The following is a 13,595-nucleotide window of genomic DNA, read 5'->3' on the forward strand; positions in this document are numbered from 1 at the left end:
ATTTGTTGTTACGTAATTAGAAGCTATTTAAACTCCCAGGTCCCGCCTGCTTTTGTGCGGGCTTATCCTTTATGTCAGTGGTGTATTATTGTTTTGCTCTTACGTGTTTGCTGTCCGTTATTTTCCCTGGTTGGGGGACTTATCGGTTTATTGGTAATTTTGCCTGGTTGTTGGCTGGACCCAGCTGAATAAAACGTATTCATTGGAAGCCCTGCTCTCTGCACCTGACTCCACACCCACCACGCCTAGTGATCCGTGACACCCCCATCTACCCATAGTAATCACCTGTTTTGAGGCCCCTACTATTGCTCCTCTTATTCCGTCATTGACGGGTGCAATATCTGAATGAAGATCTACCTGAGACAGCTCCTGCTCACCCAACTCTTGAAGCTGACACAACTCCACTTTTCCAAATATCCATTTCTTACTGATTCTTCCTCCCTCATGATAGGATGATAGTGATCACTACCTACTGTACAGTACAGTCGTGGCCAAAAGTTTTGAGAATAACACAAATATTAATTTCTACAAAGTTTGCTGCTTCAGTGTCTATATATTTTTGTCAGATGTTACTATGGAATACTGAAGTATAATTACAAGCATTTCATAAGTGTCAAAGGCTTTCATTGACAATTACATGAAGTTGATGCAAAGAGTCAATATTTGCAGTGTTGACCCTTCTTTTTCAAGACCTTTGCAATCCGCCCTGGCATGCTGTCAATTCACTTCTAGGCCACATCCTGACTGATGGCAGCCCATTCTTGCATAATCAATGCTTGAAGTTTGTAAGAATTTGTGGGGTTTTGTGCTTCCTGTAGATTCCTCCAAAACCTCCCAACTACATCTGCCTTCCATTGAATTTGAGATCCAGAGCAGATTCATTTCCAGTTACTGGGTCAATCCTGATTCCCCTGCCGTCATTAAGACTCACAAGCCCTTTCTCGGGAATTGTAAACTTCAGAGAGGATGTGTTTAATTTCTGTGCCATTGTGCGATTTGTCAACTTTGCCACATGGTGCTGTGTCTCATCATTCTTCTCATTATTATGAGGACCAACGGATGCTCGAAAGCAGTGTTTAATAATATTTTGCCCTTCTTTCAAATCACAAAAACACATTATACTAACTCAGTATGAATCTGGTAATGTTTGGCTTGTGTGACTTTCCCATGAAGAGTCACAGATGAATAATACAAATATTTTACAACACTCTTCTAGTCTGGATATAATCTTAGCACATTTGACAGAGCACATCATTTTGTTATGAGCAAGCAGAGGTTTTTCATAGCATGATGAATCCTTGAACTTCCTGAAAAGAGAATGGGTGTGGGTGCAGACTGATTGTGAGTTGGTGGTTTAGACTATCAGTTTGATTGAAGCACTTCTCATGTGTTCTTTGTGAGCATAGTAGGCAACGGCTAAAGTGAGTAAGCAAAGCTATAGAACAGCTGTGTGTATCTTATATAACCCTACCACCAACGCTTGCGCCCACAAACACAGGAAAAGTTCAAACAATGACAAAAGACGGTCATAAAATATATATTTTGCCTATTCATTCAGCCTTTTAATATTTTTTTCACCATCACTTTGTTTCACTTCCATAGCATCTCTTTTTTTGTCCATGTGTGTAATAGGGTAGGGAGCCAAAAGCAGGCCTGTTTGAATCATTCTAACATGTAAACACTTAACTTAATGGATTATTTCAGAAGGACGCCTTACGCAAGACCACTCAGGCCTTGCTATCATCATGCACTATGTCTTATTCCTGTCACTAACTAGCCTGAGAATAGAAGACACCCAGTGTCGTCATCCTGACAAGACAGGACACAGCTGGAAGTCCATCTGCATTTCCTGTATTCACAGAAATGACTGGATGTTTGTTGAAGGGTATAAGAAAAGTCACAGTGTGACGTCAGTGGAACAGCAGAGTTGTGTAGGATGTTCTTGGGGTGGCAGGTAGCCTAGTGGTTAGAGCATTGGGCCAGTAACTGGAAGGTTGCTGGATTGAATCCCCGAGCTGACATGGTAAAAATCTGTTGTTCTCCCCCTGAACAAGGCACTGTTCCCTGGTAGGCCATCATTGTAAATAAGAATTGGTTCTTAACTATAATTTTTAAAAATTCAACTTAGTGGAGGGTACCTACTTACCAGGTAGGTAGTATGGTATGAGATTGAGTTGTAGAAGCTGTGTAGGGGAGATTGCGGGGACAAAACACCATTTTTGATTGGTGGAACATTTTCTATGATATCAAATGTAAATGTCAAAAAATGGTCATTGTAATAGGAGTTTACAGTTGAATAAAAAGGAAAGCAGTCATAAGTCAATCAAGTTGTAAAAGGGAGACCATCCAGCACAGAAGCAGAGAACACGTCAAACCGGCCTTCTCTGAGCAGTTGTGAACTGATTAGATTATCAAACAGTGTCCACACAATGTCATCAATACAGAGCAACAGTGAATAATCAGTGTGTCCTCAGCCCTTGTACCTGGACCTTCAGTAATCTCTCTCATCCATAACGTTCAGCATCAAGTCTAGTGAAACTCTACACATTGTGTTGATCACTCTAAACTAAATATGAGCTTACATTTCCTTATTATGGGTCAGGAGAAAAAATAAGAAACACGCACACTGCTATTGATAGTATCACTGCTCTTTAATAAGCTTTACGTATTGACCTCAAGGCCTTCGTCAGAGCTTTATTTTATTCAACTATTAAGGGCTTGTAAGTAAGCATTTCACATTTGTATTCGGCGCATGTGACAAATAAAGTTTGATTTGATTTGTTACCATGCACCTGCAATGTCAAAACAACAGATGTGATTTAGATAGTGATTCTACAGTATGTGGTATTGTTGTCCAGTGTTCCAGGGGAGTACTGTCTAGCTCAACCATGAGGGCTACTTCTGGTCTCAGCTGGGACCACTGCATTTACCTCAAGGTTACACGAGGGGCTGATTTGCCCCCCAAGACATTTCACAAGATAAACACATTGGAAGTATAGACAAAGAGTTATTAAAAACAGTGTTTTTTTCTTTGCTTGTTTTTCCCTTTTCTATGTAGGAATACAGTAGAGATGTATACGGTATAGTGCTCAGTGTCATCTGATATAGGTGATACTTTCTGCTGTCGAATAGATCAGAACTCTAGGATGTGGTATAGGCCTACTGATAAACGGGACCTTTTACTATGATGAGATCCTGTTGTTTTGCCCGAGCAAACAACCTCTGGGCTGTCACACTGCATTAGTGCTCTACAGGGGAGGTTTCAATGGAAAACGCAGCAAGCAGCAGTTTATGGGAATTTCTTTGTTTTAAAAGCTTATAGATTATACTGAGTAATCAGAGGCGTCATGCCCATAGGGGGCACAGGGACACATGCCCCCTCAGATTTGTCCTGTTAAAATCTTTTTGAAAAAAATAAACAAAATTCTCTGTAATACTACTAGCCACTTAGCAATTTTATGAAGTTGTCTTTAGCTGGCCCAGATAGGTTCCCAATCTCCTAACCTCATATCTAGCTACCAATAAGCCCTTTCAGGCTATCAATCAAGTTAGATCAGCTTGCTAGTCTAACTATTTTAACCCACATGTCTGCTGGAAAGTTTGTATACTTTTCGAAAAGCAAGCAATAACTAAATGTACTGAATAAGACACATTCCTTTCAATCTTTTACACAGATTTTAGCAGAGATGCAGAGAAGCATATTTAGTTTCTTAAAAAAAACACCTGTCAAGAGGATACAGATAAATAAAGAGGAATGCTGAGATATGCAGAAGAATGTGCATCTTTTTTTATACGTAGGATTTAGCACAATGATTATGGTTTCAGATTGCAGGAAAAAGCTGTTTCAGGTGTTTGAAAAAGGCAAAATTCTCAAACTTAACCCCCTTCGCCCCCACCCCCATCCTCCGGCATCCTAACTTACTTTGTGCCCCCTCAGATTTTGGGGATGCATGACGCCCCTGTAAGTAATGGTACCCCATAGTCATCTGGTCTCCAAATGTAGATACAGTGCCTTGCGAAAGTATTCGGCCCCCTTGAACTTTGCGACCTTTTGCCACATTTCAGGCTTCAAACATAAAGATATAAAACTGTATTTTTTTGTGAAGAATCAACAACAAGTGGGACACAATCATGAAGTGGAACGACATTTATTGGATATTTCAAACCTTTTAACAAATCAAAAACTGAAAAATTGGGCGTGCAAAATTATTCAGCCCCTTTACTTTCAGTGCAGCAAACTCTCTCCAGAAGTTCAGTGAGGATCTCTGAATGATCCAATGTTGACCTAAATGACTAATGATGATAAATACAATCCACCTGTGTGTAATCAAGTCTCTGTATAAATGCACCTGCACTGTGATAGTCTCAGAGGTCCGTTAAAAGCGCAGAGAGCATCATGAAGAACAAGGAACACACCAGGCAGGTCCGAGATACTGTTGTGAAGAAGTTTAAAGCTGGATTTGGATACAAAAATATTTCCCAAGCTTTAAACATCCCAAGGAGCACTATGCAAGAGATAATATTGAAATGGAAGGAGTGTCAGACCACTGCAAATCTACCAAGACCTGGCCGTCCCTCTAAACTTTCAGCTCATACAAGGAGAAGACTGATCAGAGATGCAGCCAAGAGGCCCATGATCACTCTGGATGAACTGCAGAGATCTACAGCTGAGGTGGGAGACTCTGTCCATATGACAACAATCAGTCGTATATTGCGCAAATCTGGCCTTTATGGAAGAGTGGCAAGAAGAAAGACATTTCTTAAAGATATCCATAAAAAGTGTTGTTTAAGGTTTGCCACAAGCCACCTGGGAGACACACCAATCATGTGGAAGAAGGTGCTCTGGTCAGATGAATGCAAACAATGCAAAACGTTATGTTTCGCGTAAAAGCAACACAGCTCATCACCCTGAGCACACCATCCCCACTGTCAAACATGGTGGTGGCAGCATCATGGTTTGGGCCTGCTTTTCTTCAGCAGGGACAGGGAAGATGGTTCAAATTGATGGGAAATGGATGGAGCAAAAATACAGGACCATTCTGGAAGAAAACCTGATGGAGTCTGCAAAAGACCTGAGACTGGAACGGAGATTTCAACAAGACAATGATCCAAAACATAAAGCAAAATCTACAATGGAATGGTTCAAAAATAAACATATCCAGGTGTTAGAATGGCCAAGTCAAAGTCCAGACCTGAATCCAATCGAGAATCTGTGGAAAGAACTGAAAACTGCTGTTCACAAATGCTCTCCATCCAACCTCACTGAGCTCGAGCTGTTTTGCAAGGAGGAATGGGAAAAAATTTCAGTCTCTCGATGTGCAAAACTGATAGAGACATACCCCAAGTGACTTATAGCTGTAATCACAGCAAAAGGTGGCGCTACAAAGTATTAACTTAAGGGGGCTGAATAATTTTGCACGCCCAATTTTTCAGTTTTTGATTTGTTAAAAAGGTTTGAAATATCCAATAAATATCGTTCCACTTCATGATTGTGTCCCACTTGTTGTTGATTCTTCACAAAAAAATACAGTTTTATATCTTTATGTTTGAAGCCTGAAATGTGGCAAAAGGTCGCAAAGTTCAAGGGGGCCGAATACTTTCGCAAGGCACTGTAATGAGCGGCATCCATCTGGCAGCACTCTTTCATAAAATTTTAGCCAGCAGCATACCACCCTGTATTCCACTGCTGGCTTCCCTCTGAAGCTAAACAGGGTTGGTCCTGGTCGGTCCCTGAATGGGAGACCAGATGCTGCTGGATGTGGTATTGGAGGCACTTTTTCCTCTGGTCAAAATAACTATCCCAGTGCCTCAGGGCAGTGATTGGGGATATTGCCCAGTGTAAGGTGTTGTCTTTCAGATGGGATGTTAAATGGGTGCCCTGACTCTCTATGGTCATTGAAGATCCCATAGCACTTATTGTAAGAGTAGGGGTGTTAACCCCGGTGTCCTGGCTAAATTAACAATCACACCATCATGGCCACCTCATCATCCCCATCAGCTTCCAATTGGCTCATTCATCCCCCCTCCTCTCTCTGTAAATATTCCCCAGGTTGTTGCTGTAAATGAGAATATGTTCTCAGTCTACTTACCTGGTAAAATAAGTGTTACATTTGAAAAAGAATGCAATTTGAATGAGGACAGACAGTGAAGCAAGCACCACAGCAGCTTCAGCTTCAGCAACCCCCCTGCAAATCAAACATGTGTTGTTAATTCTCTACAGAGATTTGGTCTCTGGATGCTGTTAACATTCTCAACTAGGAAGCATAAAAAACTTTCCTGTGGGAAATATCTCGTGGGGCCGTGGACATGGCACTTGATCAACTTAAAAATACACATGTCAACTTAAAAACACACTCCTACAGTATATTAGCCCTAGGTCAAATCTTTAGGCTAAATCTCAGGGACCGTATTTATAGTCTCCCAGTCAAAGAGCTGTATTATCCATATTATCTTCATTTTACCACTGTTACTCTTTGTGAATAAGGGCCCTTAACTGTGATCCGACGTACAATACCATGTAGTGTGTTGTATTTTGCATGTACAGTAATGTTTTGGGCTGTTGTTGTTTGTTCATACTATTGGTTGTCTGTTCCTTGTTATCTTCATAAGATGTGTGACATTCTGTGAGCTGTCCAATCTAACTGATTTGAACATAAAATGAAACCTCAGATCCCTTCGAAAATAAACATCTGACTTCCTGTTTGTGTTTCGAAATCCTATGTCCTTGTTGTCACTTTGAAATGAAGTTTTTGTGTACATGCGGTCTGTGTTTGGTAGTGTAAGTGCGATCTGTGTCCAATTCTATGTTTATCTATGTTGTATCAGTCCAACCAGAAACCATCTGGTTGTGAGATGACCGTGCATCCTACCCTGTAAGTGTACTGTTAGTATATAGTACAATATACTGTTGCACTTGGAGACATTATTTACTTTTTTCTTCATTCTGTAGTTCAATAAAGGACCATTTGGAGAGAGATTCAGTACAATACTTATGGAGCATTGGAGCTAGGCCACAGTATATTAGCTCAATTTCTCCCTCACTTCAATTGTTGACTGAAATTCACACTAACAAATTGAAACGGTAAACTCACACACAGTGGCACACAAATAAAAACAGTTTAAAAATGTCCACTTTTACAAAGAGCAGCTTTACCATTTACTGACCTAGCAAAGATGTGCCAAAGTGTCAGCTCAATGCAATAGTCAAACTATCCAAGGTAAGTGTTTCCTTCCTAGATTCGTAAGGGACTGAAAGTCCTGCAGTAAACACACTTTTCTGCGAGTGGAGATCTTTTCTGAAGGACATGGGGACATACCATCAATGATAGGAACGGAGCATAAAGTAAATACAGAAGCATTGCTTTATGGGAAACAGAGTGCATCTGATGAAACTAATCTGAATACAGTGAGCGTGTTCCAAATGGCACCCAATTTACAACACATTTCCCTATCGGCCCTGGTCAAAAGTAGTGCACTATAAAGGGATTAGGATGCTCACACCGTCTCCCTCTGACTTCCTGCCTTAAGGGCAACGACACTTTTGTTTAATAAACAACACAGCTATTTCAGTCTTAAACAGTCACTCAACCAGATCTCTGCCAATGGAAGCCCTGCTGGCCTTTTACTTAATTAACGATCAACATAGATGCAGGGCTTCAGACTGACTGAAAATGAATAGAACCACGGAAGGGTAGGCACCACTTTTGAAGAAAATAACATGAATCGTTTTCTAAAAAAAGCCATGTCAGGAAATGAAAAGAGAAATACAGGAACACTTGAGTGGCCGTATAGCAGCAGTACTTAGGATGACATACTGTACACAGCACAACGATGAGGACACACAAGTAAAAACCAGTCTGTTCTGTGTGCATTATGAATAAGACAAGCCAACGCCTTTGTTTGGAATGGAAAGTTACTGGTATGAGTAAGAACTTCAAGCTGAAACCCATCTTATCGTCACACATCACAGCTAAATCAAGGATTGAGTATCTGTTGAGGAGTGGATTAATGCAAAGGGACAGATTAAAAATTCCAATAAATGTTAAGAATGGCACAGTGGTCACCAAATGTCTAAACATGTTTTACCGTACTGAACAGGCAGCTATGTTTACCTTCTCAGGATTGGGACTGTAGTTTTCAGCCTTAACAGTTGGTCTGTCGGCTTTTTTCGAGTCCCATGTAGGTGACCTGGCCGTCTTGTCTATGTAATCTTATTCATTATGATCTAATTCCTCCTTTGCTGTGAGACATCATATGAATACGGGCTCCGACGACAGCTGGGTTTGGGTTCTGATACTGAAACATTTAATGTAAACATTCAATATAATACAAGGACATTATATTTGGTTTTCCAATCATAAAATGGTTTAAGATTAGATTATGTTTATTGACTTTTATTAATACAGTAAATACTGGACCCTTTCGTCCAGGAGGAGTTCGGTCAAATTAACATTTCAGTCCTATACATTTCTGATCATAAAGTTTGTATATAAATATAATGAAGCAATGAAATAAGTAGACACATCAAAATGCTAAGTCCGGTTCCAAATCCCAAATCCATATTGTGTGGGTATAACATGTCAGCAGCACCACAGCCTTCCACATCTCTGATATCTTCCTCAATCTATTCCAGCCTCCTGTCATGAGGTGAATAAGTGAAAATGCTGCACCTCACTAAATGTTTATTTGCAAGTACATACTGTGTAAGGGGGTCCCTTCAACCAGTGCATGTCTAGTCTGTCAAGTCACTTCCTGTGTCCACTTAGGCTCCTGCTCATTGGCCCCTGATTCCATATGCATGAAATTATGTCTTGTCCACTCTCTGCACTTCCTCATTCTGGAGCTCCATGGGTGGGTTTGGCAGTGAGAGTTTTGGCCCAACGGGGAAAGCCTTTTCCCGTGGGAATGTGGGGGCCTCAGGGGGCCTCTGGGGCTTACACAGTGTCAGCTTCCTCCAGAGGAAGCGCAGCACCGAGGGGCTGAGGATGATGAAGAGCCAGGGGTCGATGATGGAGTTGAAGGACAGCAGGCGGAGAGCAGCGAGATCAGTGCCATAGCTCTCATTTGACCTGCCCATGAAGTTGATGAACACACGGAGCTATGGGACACACACACACAGACAGACACACACACAAAGAGAAAATGCATCATAGTCAGTTATTCAGAATTTCAATATCAACAAAATATGGTTATCAAGTAAGACAGTATCCTTATGATCTATTAAAGGCAAGGAAGTATTGGTTGCAGCTAGTAGGCTTGAGCAATAACAGGTGCAAGAACACTGCAATAAGTACATGGAAATATAATACATAAATAATCACAATATGTCAATGCTCCTTGTAAGCCTTTCATTATTGACATGTTAAATGTTTAAATTGGGTTGTTGTTGTTTATGATGATGTAACAGGACATGGCTTGGGACATGGTTATGTTAAAGAGCACCATTTTGAACTGTAATATATGTGAAGAAGAGATGCTTGGGTTGAGAGAAGGGAGGACACACACACACACACACACACACACACACACACACACACTGCACATTAGACAGTGTCTCAATATTTTTAACACTTTGACCTGCAACATCGAAACGAATGCTCTTACCACTAAAGGAAACGAACAGATGACAAAGGTCACCGTTATGAACACCAAAAGCAGAAGATGCTCCACTTCCTCCGTCATAGAGAGGGATCTTTGGTAGAACCGTATCCGTCGCGTTAAAACACGCGCTTTGCACCTCCTATACATCATAATTAAGTGGTAGACGACAGATAAGTTACAGATCACTGTGGTAGAAATCATGATGAGAGTCAATGACGCATACACACCGACGTATACTTTTGGTTTGGTTTCTAATGGGACCATGTCAAAGAAGCACCAAGTCCCCGGGCAATATTGAACGTATTTTCCAAAGCCCACGAAAGGTGCTAGGCAGAAAAGGATGCAGATCAGGTAGATGAGTGTAATGGTGATGTATCCGCAGCGTTTTCTCAAGTGCCGTTCGTAAAAATACGGGTGTCCAAAGGAGAGGTAGCGCTCCAAAGCCATGGCACACAGAATGGCCAAAGTGGCGAGGCTGAAAAAAGTCATGCTGAACCCAAAATAGTTGCATACTGCTCCGTTTTCACCCATACCCATCAAGGTCCTGTTTTGTGTATAGGAGGCTAGTACGAGAGGACTGACGGAGAAGGTACCCAGTAGGTCCGTAATCACCAGCGCGGTCACCAGCACCTGGAAAAGGGATGGACTTTGCCTCCGGCGCCGCATCTCCAAAAGGACCAAGGCGATTACATTTCCGAGAACTCCCGCCGAGAACATTGCCGCAGACATGTATAGATTTCCGGACGAGACATTGTCTCTGTCACCGCAGGTTAATTTAGCTTTGTAATCCATAAAAAAAGTAGTAACCTACTCCACTAAGTGGTAAGCGCATGGCCTGATCAATGTGACTTTTATGTTATACTGTTACACAGATCAGTTCACACAAAAGAACAACGTCCGCATCCAACTGACATAAGAAAAGCGTCTCATCTCGTGTCAACAAAAACGCGGATTTCTTTTCAGTCCCACCCACACACGCAACCATGTGGTTCACTGTGCTGAGAGTGTAGTGTGAGCACACACTGTGCGCGTTCCCCTGCCCAGGCGTTGCTGACGCATTTCAGATCTTACAACGCATGGATAGGTAGGCCTATTTTAAGTATAAACTAATGCCGCGTTCAAAACAACTGGGAGCTCGGAACTCAGAATTCGCAATTCTTCGACTTCCGACTTCGGAGTTCCCAGTTGTTTTGACGGCGGCATATGACTACTGTTAGCCTGCGCAGGTGGAGAAGTGCGCACCACCCACTATTCATTTATTTTTTGAAGATTGTATTACTTACCCTCGGATTTAATTTGTTTTCAGTTTTTGTTTAGGCCTGCTGTTATATGTCTGCCTGATAAATGCCACTTTAATGTGTAGCCTTCTTTTGTATAGGCCTACAGGTCGAGAGTGGTGGCTGATGGCAGGGGCTCCTAGTAAAACATGGAAATAATGTATGGAACTGTATCCAACATCAAACACATAATTTCCATGTGTTTCATACCATTGCACGTATCCCATTCTAGCCATTACTATGAGCCGACATCCCCTCACCAGTCTCCTCTTCTTTCAGGGATGTGCTTGTCGTGACTTCTGATGAATAAAGATATTGTACAAATATATTGTGGAAAATAAGGAATAAAATCATGTATTTTATTTATTTTTATTTACAGAAAGCCTCACTGGGACACTTTGGACTAACTCCTTGAGATCCACAACTAGTGACTTCTCAGGCCTTCAAAGGCTTACCTTAATGAATTGGACCTGGAGTTCCTATCAGCCTAAAATGATTTGTTTTCATATGTATAAAGCTGTTCTTTCTTTTTAAACAGAGCTGTCTTTATTAAGAGCTGTCATTTTATTGTGAGGAACTGTAGTTTTATCAGATATTTATTCTGTTTTGTGAGTGATATTTCTTGTTGAAGATAAAGTAAAAGAAAAGGTAGAAAATATTGTAGAAGATAAGGTAGAAGATATTGTAGGAGATAATGTAGAATATAAGGTAGAAGATATTGTAGGAGATAAGGTAGAAGATATTGTAGGAGATAAGGTAGAAGATATTGTAGGAGATAAGGTAGAATATAAGGTAGAAGATATTGTAGGAGATAAGGTAGAATATAAGGTAGAAGATATTGTAGGAGATAAGGTAGAATATAAGGTAGAAGATATTGTAGGAGATAAGGTAGAATATAAGGTAGAAGATATTGTAGGAGATAAGGTAGAATATAAGGTAGAAGATATTGTAGGAGATAATGTAGAATATAAGGTAGAAGATAGTGTAGGAGATAAGGTAGAATATAAGGTAGAATATATTGTAGAATATATTGTAGGAAATAAGGTAGAGGATATTGTAGGAGATAAGGTAGAAGATAAGGTAGAAGATATTGTAGGAGCTAAGGTATAATATATTGTAGAAGATAAGGTAGAAGATAAGGTAGAATATATTATAGGAGCTAAGGTAGAAGATATTGTAGAAGATAAGGTAGAGTATATTGTAGGAGAAAAGGTAGAATATAAGTTAGAATATATTGTAGGAGATAAGGTAGAATATATTGTAGAAGATAAGGTAGAAGTTATTGTAGGAGATAAGGTAGAAGATAAGATAGAAGATAAGATATAATATATTGTAGAATATATTGTAGGAGATAAGGTAGAAGATAAGGTAGAAGATATTGTAGAAGATACTGTAGGGGATTAAGGTAGAAGATATTGTAGGAGATAAGGTAGAAGATATTGTAGGAGATATGGTAGGAGATAAGGTAGGAGATAAGGTAGAAGATATTGTAGGAGATAAGGTAGAAGATATTGTAGGAGATATGGTAGGAGATAAGGTATGCACATGTTACTGTAAGTCTCTTTGAATAAAAGTGTCTAGTAAATAACATATATTATTCTGATTATTAAAATAATAATGAAATATCAGACAGAGGAGTACCTGCCTAGATAAATGTCTCACCTGTATGGAATGAATCGCAGTTATCCCATCTTACTGTGTACCCCAGGTAAGACTGTCAACCACAGACCATATCAGCTCTATATCTATGCTGTCAACCACAGACCATATCAGCTCTATATCTATGCTGTCAACCACAGACCATATCAGCTCTATATCTATGCTGTCAACCACAGACCATATCAGCTCTATATCTATGCTGTCAACCACAGACCATATCAGCTCTATATCTATGCTGTCAACCACAGACCATATCAGCTCTATATCTATGCTGTCAACCACAGACCATATCAGCTCTATATCTATGCTGTCAACCACAGACCATATCAGCTCTATATCTATGCTGTCAACCACAGACCATATCAGCTCTATATCTATGCTGTCAACCACAGACCATATCAGCTCTATATCTATGCTGTCAACCACAGACCATATCAGCTCTATATCTATGCTGTCAACCACAGACCATATCAGCTCTATATCTATGCTGTCAACCACAGACCATATCAGCTCTATATCTATGCTGTCAACCACAGACCATATCAGCTCTATATCTATGCTGTCAACCACAGACCATATCAGCTCTATATCTATGCTGTCAACCACAGACCATATCAGCTCTATATCTATGCTGTCAACCACAGACCATATCAGCTCTATATCTATGCTGTCAACCACAGACCATATCAGCTCTATATCTATGCTGTCAACCACAGACCATATCAGCTCTATATCTATGCTGTCAACCACAGACCATATCAGCTCTATATCTATGCTGTCAACCACAGACCATATCAGCTCTATATCTATGCTGTCAACCACAGACCATATCAGCTCTATATCTATGCTGTCAACCACAGACCATATCAGCTCTATATCTATGCTGTCAACCACAGACCATATCAGCTCTATATCTATGCTGTCAACCACAGACCATATCAGCTCTATATCTATGCTGTCAACCACAGACCATATCAGCTCTATATCTATGCTGTCAACCACAGACCATATCAGCTCTATATCTATGCTGTCAACCACAGACCATATCAGCTCTATATC

The 13,595-nt window shown here is 40.5% G+C and overlaps 1 protein-coding gene across 1 annotated transcript; it reads right to left on the minus strand.

The window, feature by feature from the left end:
* Positions 1–8,362: 8,362 nt before the first annotated feature.
* LOC118387115 (prostaglandin E2 receptor EP2 subtype-like) lies at positions 8,363–10,636 on the minus strand. The gene is made up of 2 exons (XM_035775277.2): positions 9,604–10,636; positions 8,363–9,097 (listed from the first exon to the last, which is right to left on the minus strand). Exons 1-2 carry the CDS (start codon positions 10,390–10,392, stop codon positions 8,804–8,806), a joined length of 1,083 nt encoding a protein of 360 aa, XP_035631170.1. The 5' UTR covers positions 10,393–10,636; the 3' UTR covers positions 8,363–8,803.
* Positions 10,637–13,595: the final 2,959 nt, after the last annotated feature.

This window comes from Oncorhynchus keta, chromosome 8, assembly GCF_023373465.1.
Source record: "Oncorhynchus keta strain PuntledgeMale-10-30-2019 chromosome 8, Oket_V2, whole genome shotgun sequence".
Classification (NCBI taxonomy): Eukaryota; Metazoa; Chordata; class Actinopteri; order Salmoniformes; family Salmonidae; genus Oncorhynchus; species Oncorhynchus keta.

Excerpts from the sequence above, each read along its gene's own strand:
- LOC118387115 (XM_035775277.2), bottom strand. The coding sequence starts at position 10,392 with ATGGATTACAAAGCTAAATTAACCTGCGGTGACAGAGACAATGTCTCG. Across the intron at positions 9,098-9,603 it reads TCTGTTCGTTTCCTTTAGTG|CTCCGTGTGTTCATCAACTT; the intron begins GTAAGAGCATTC and ends TGTGTCCCATAG.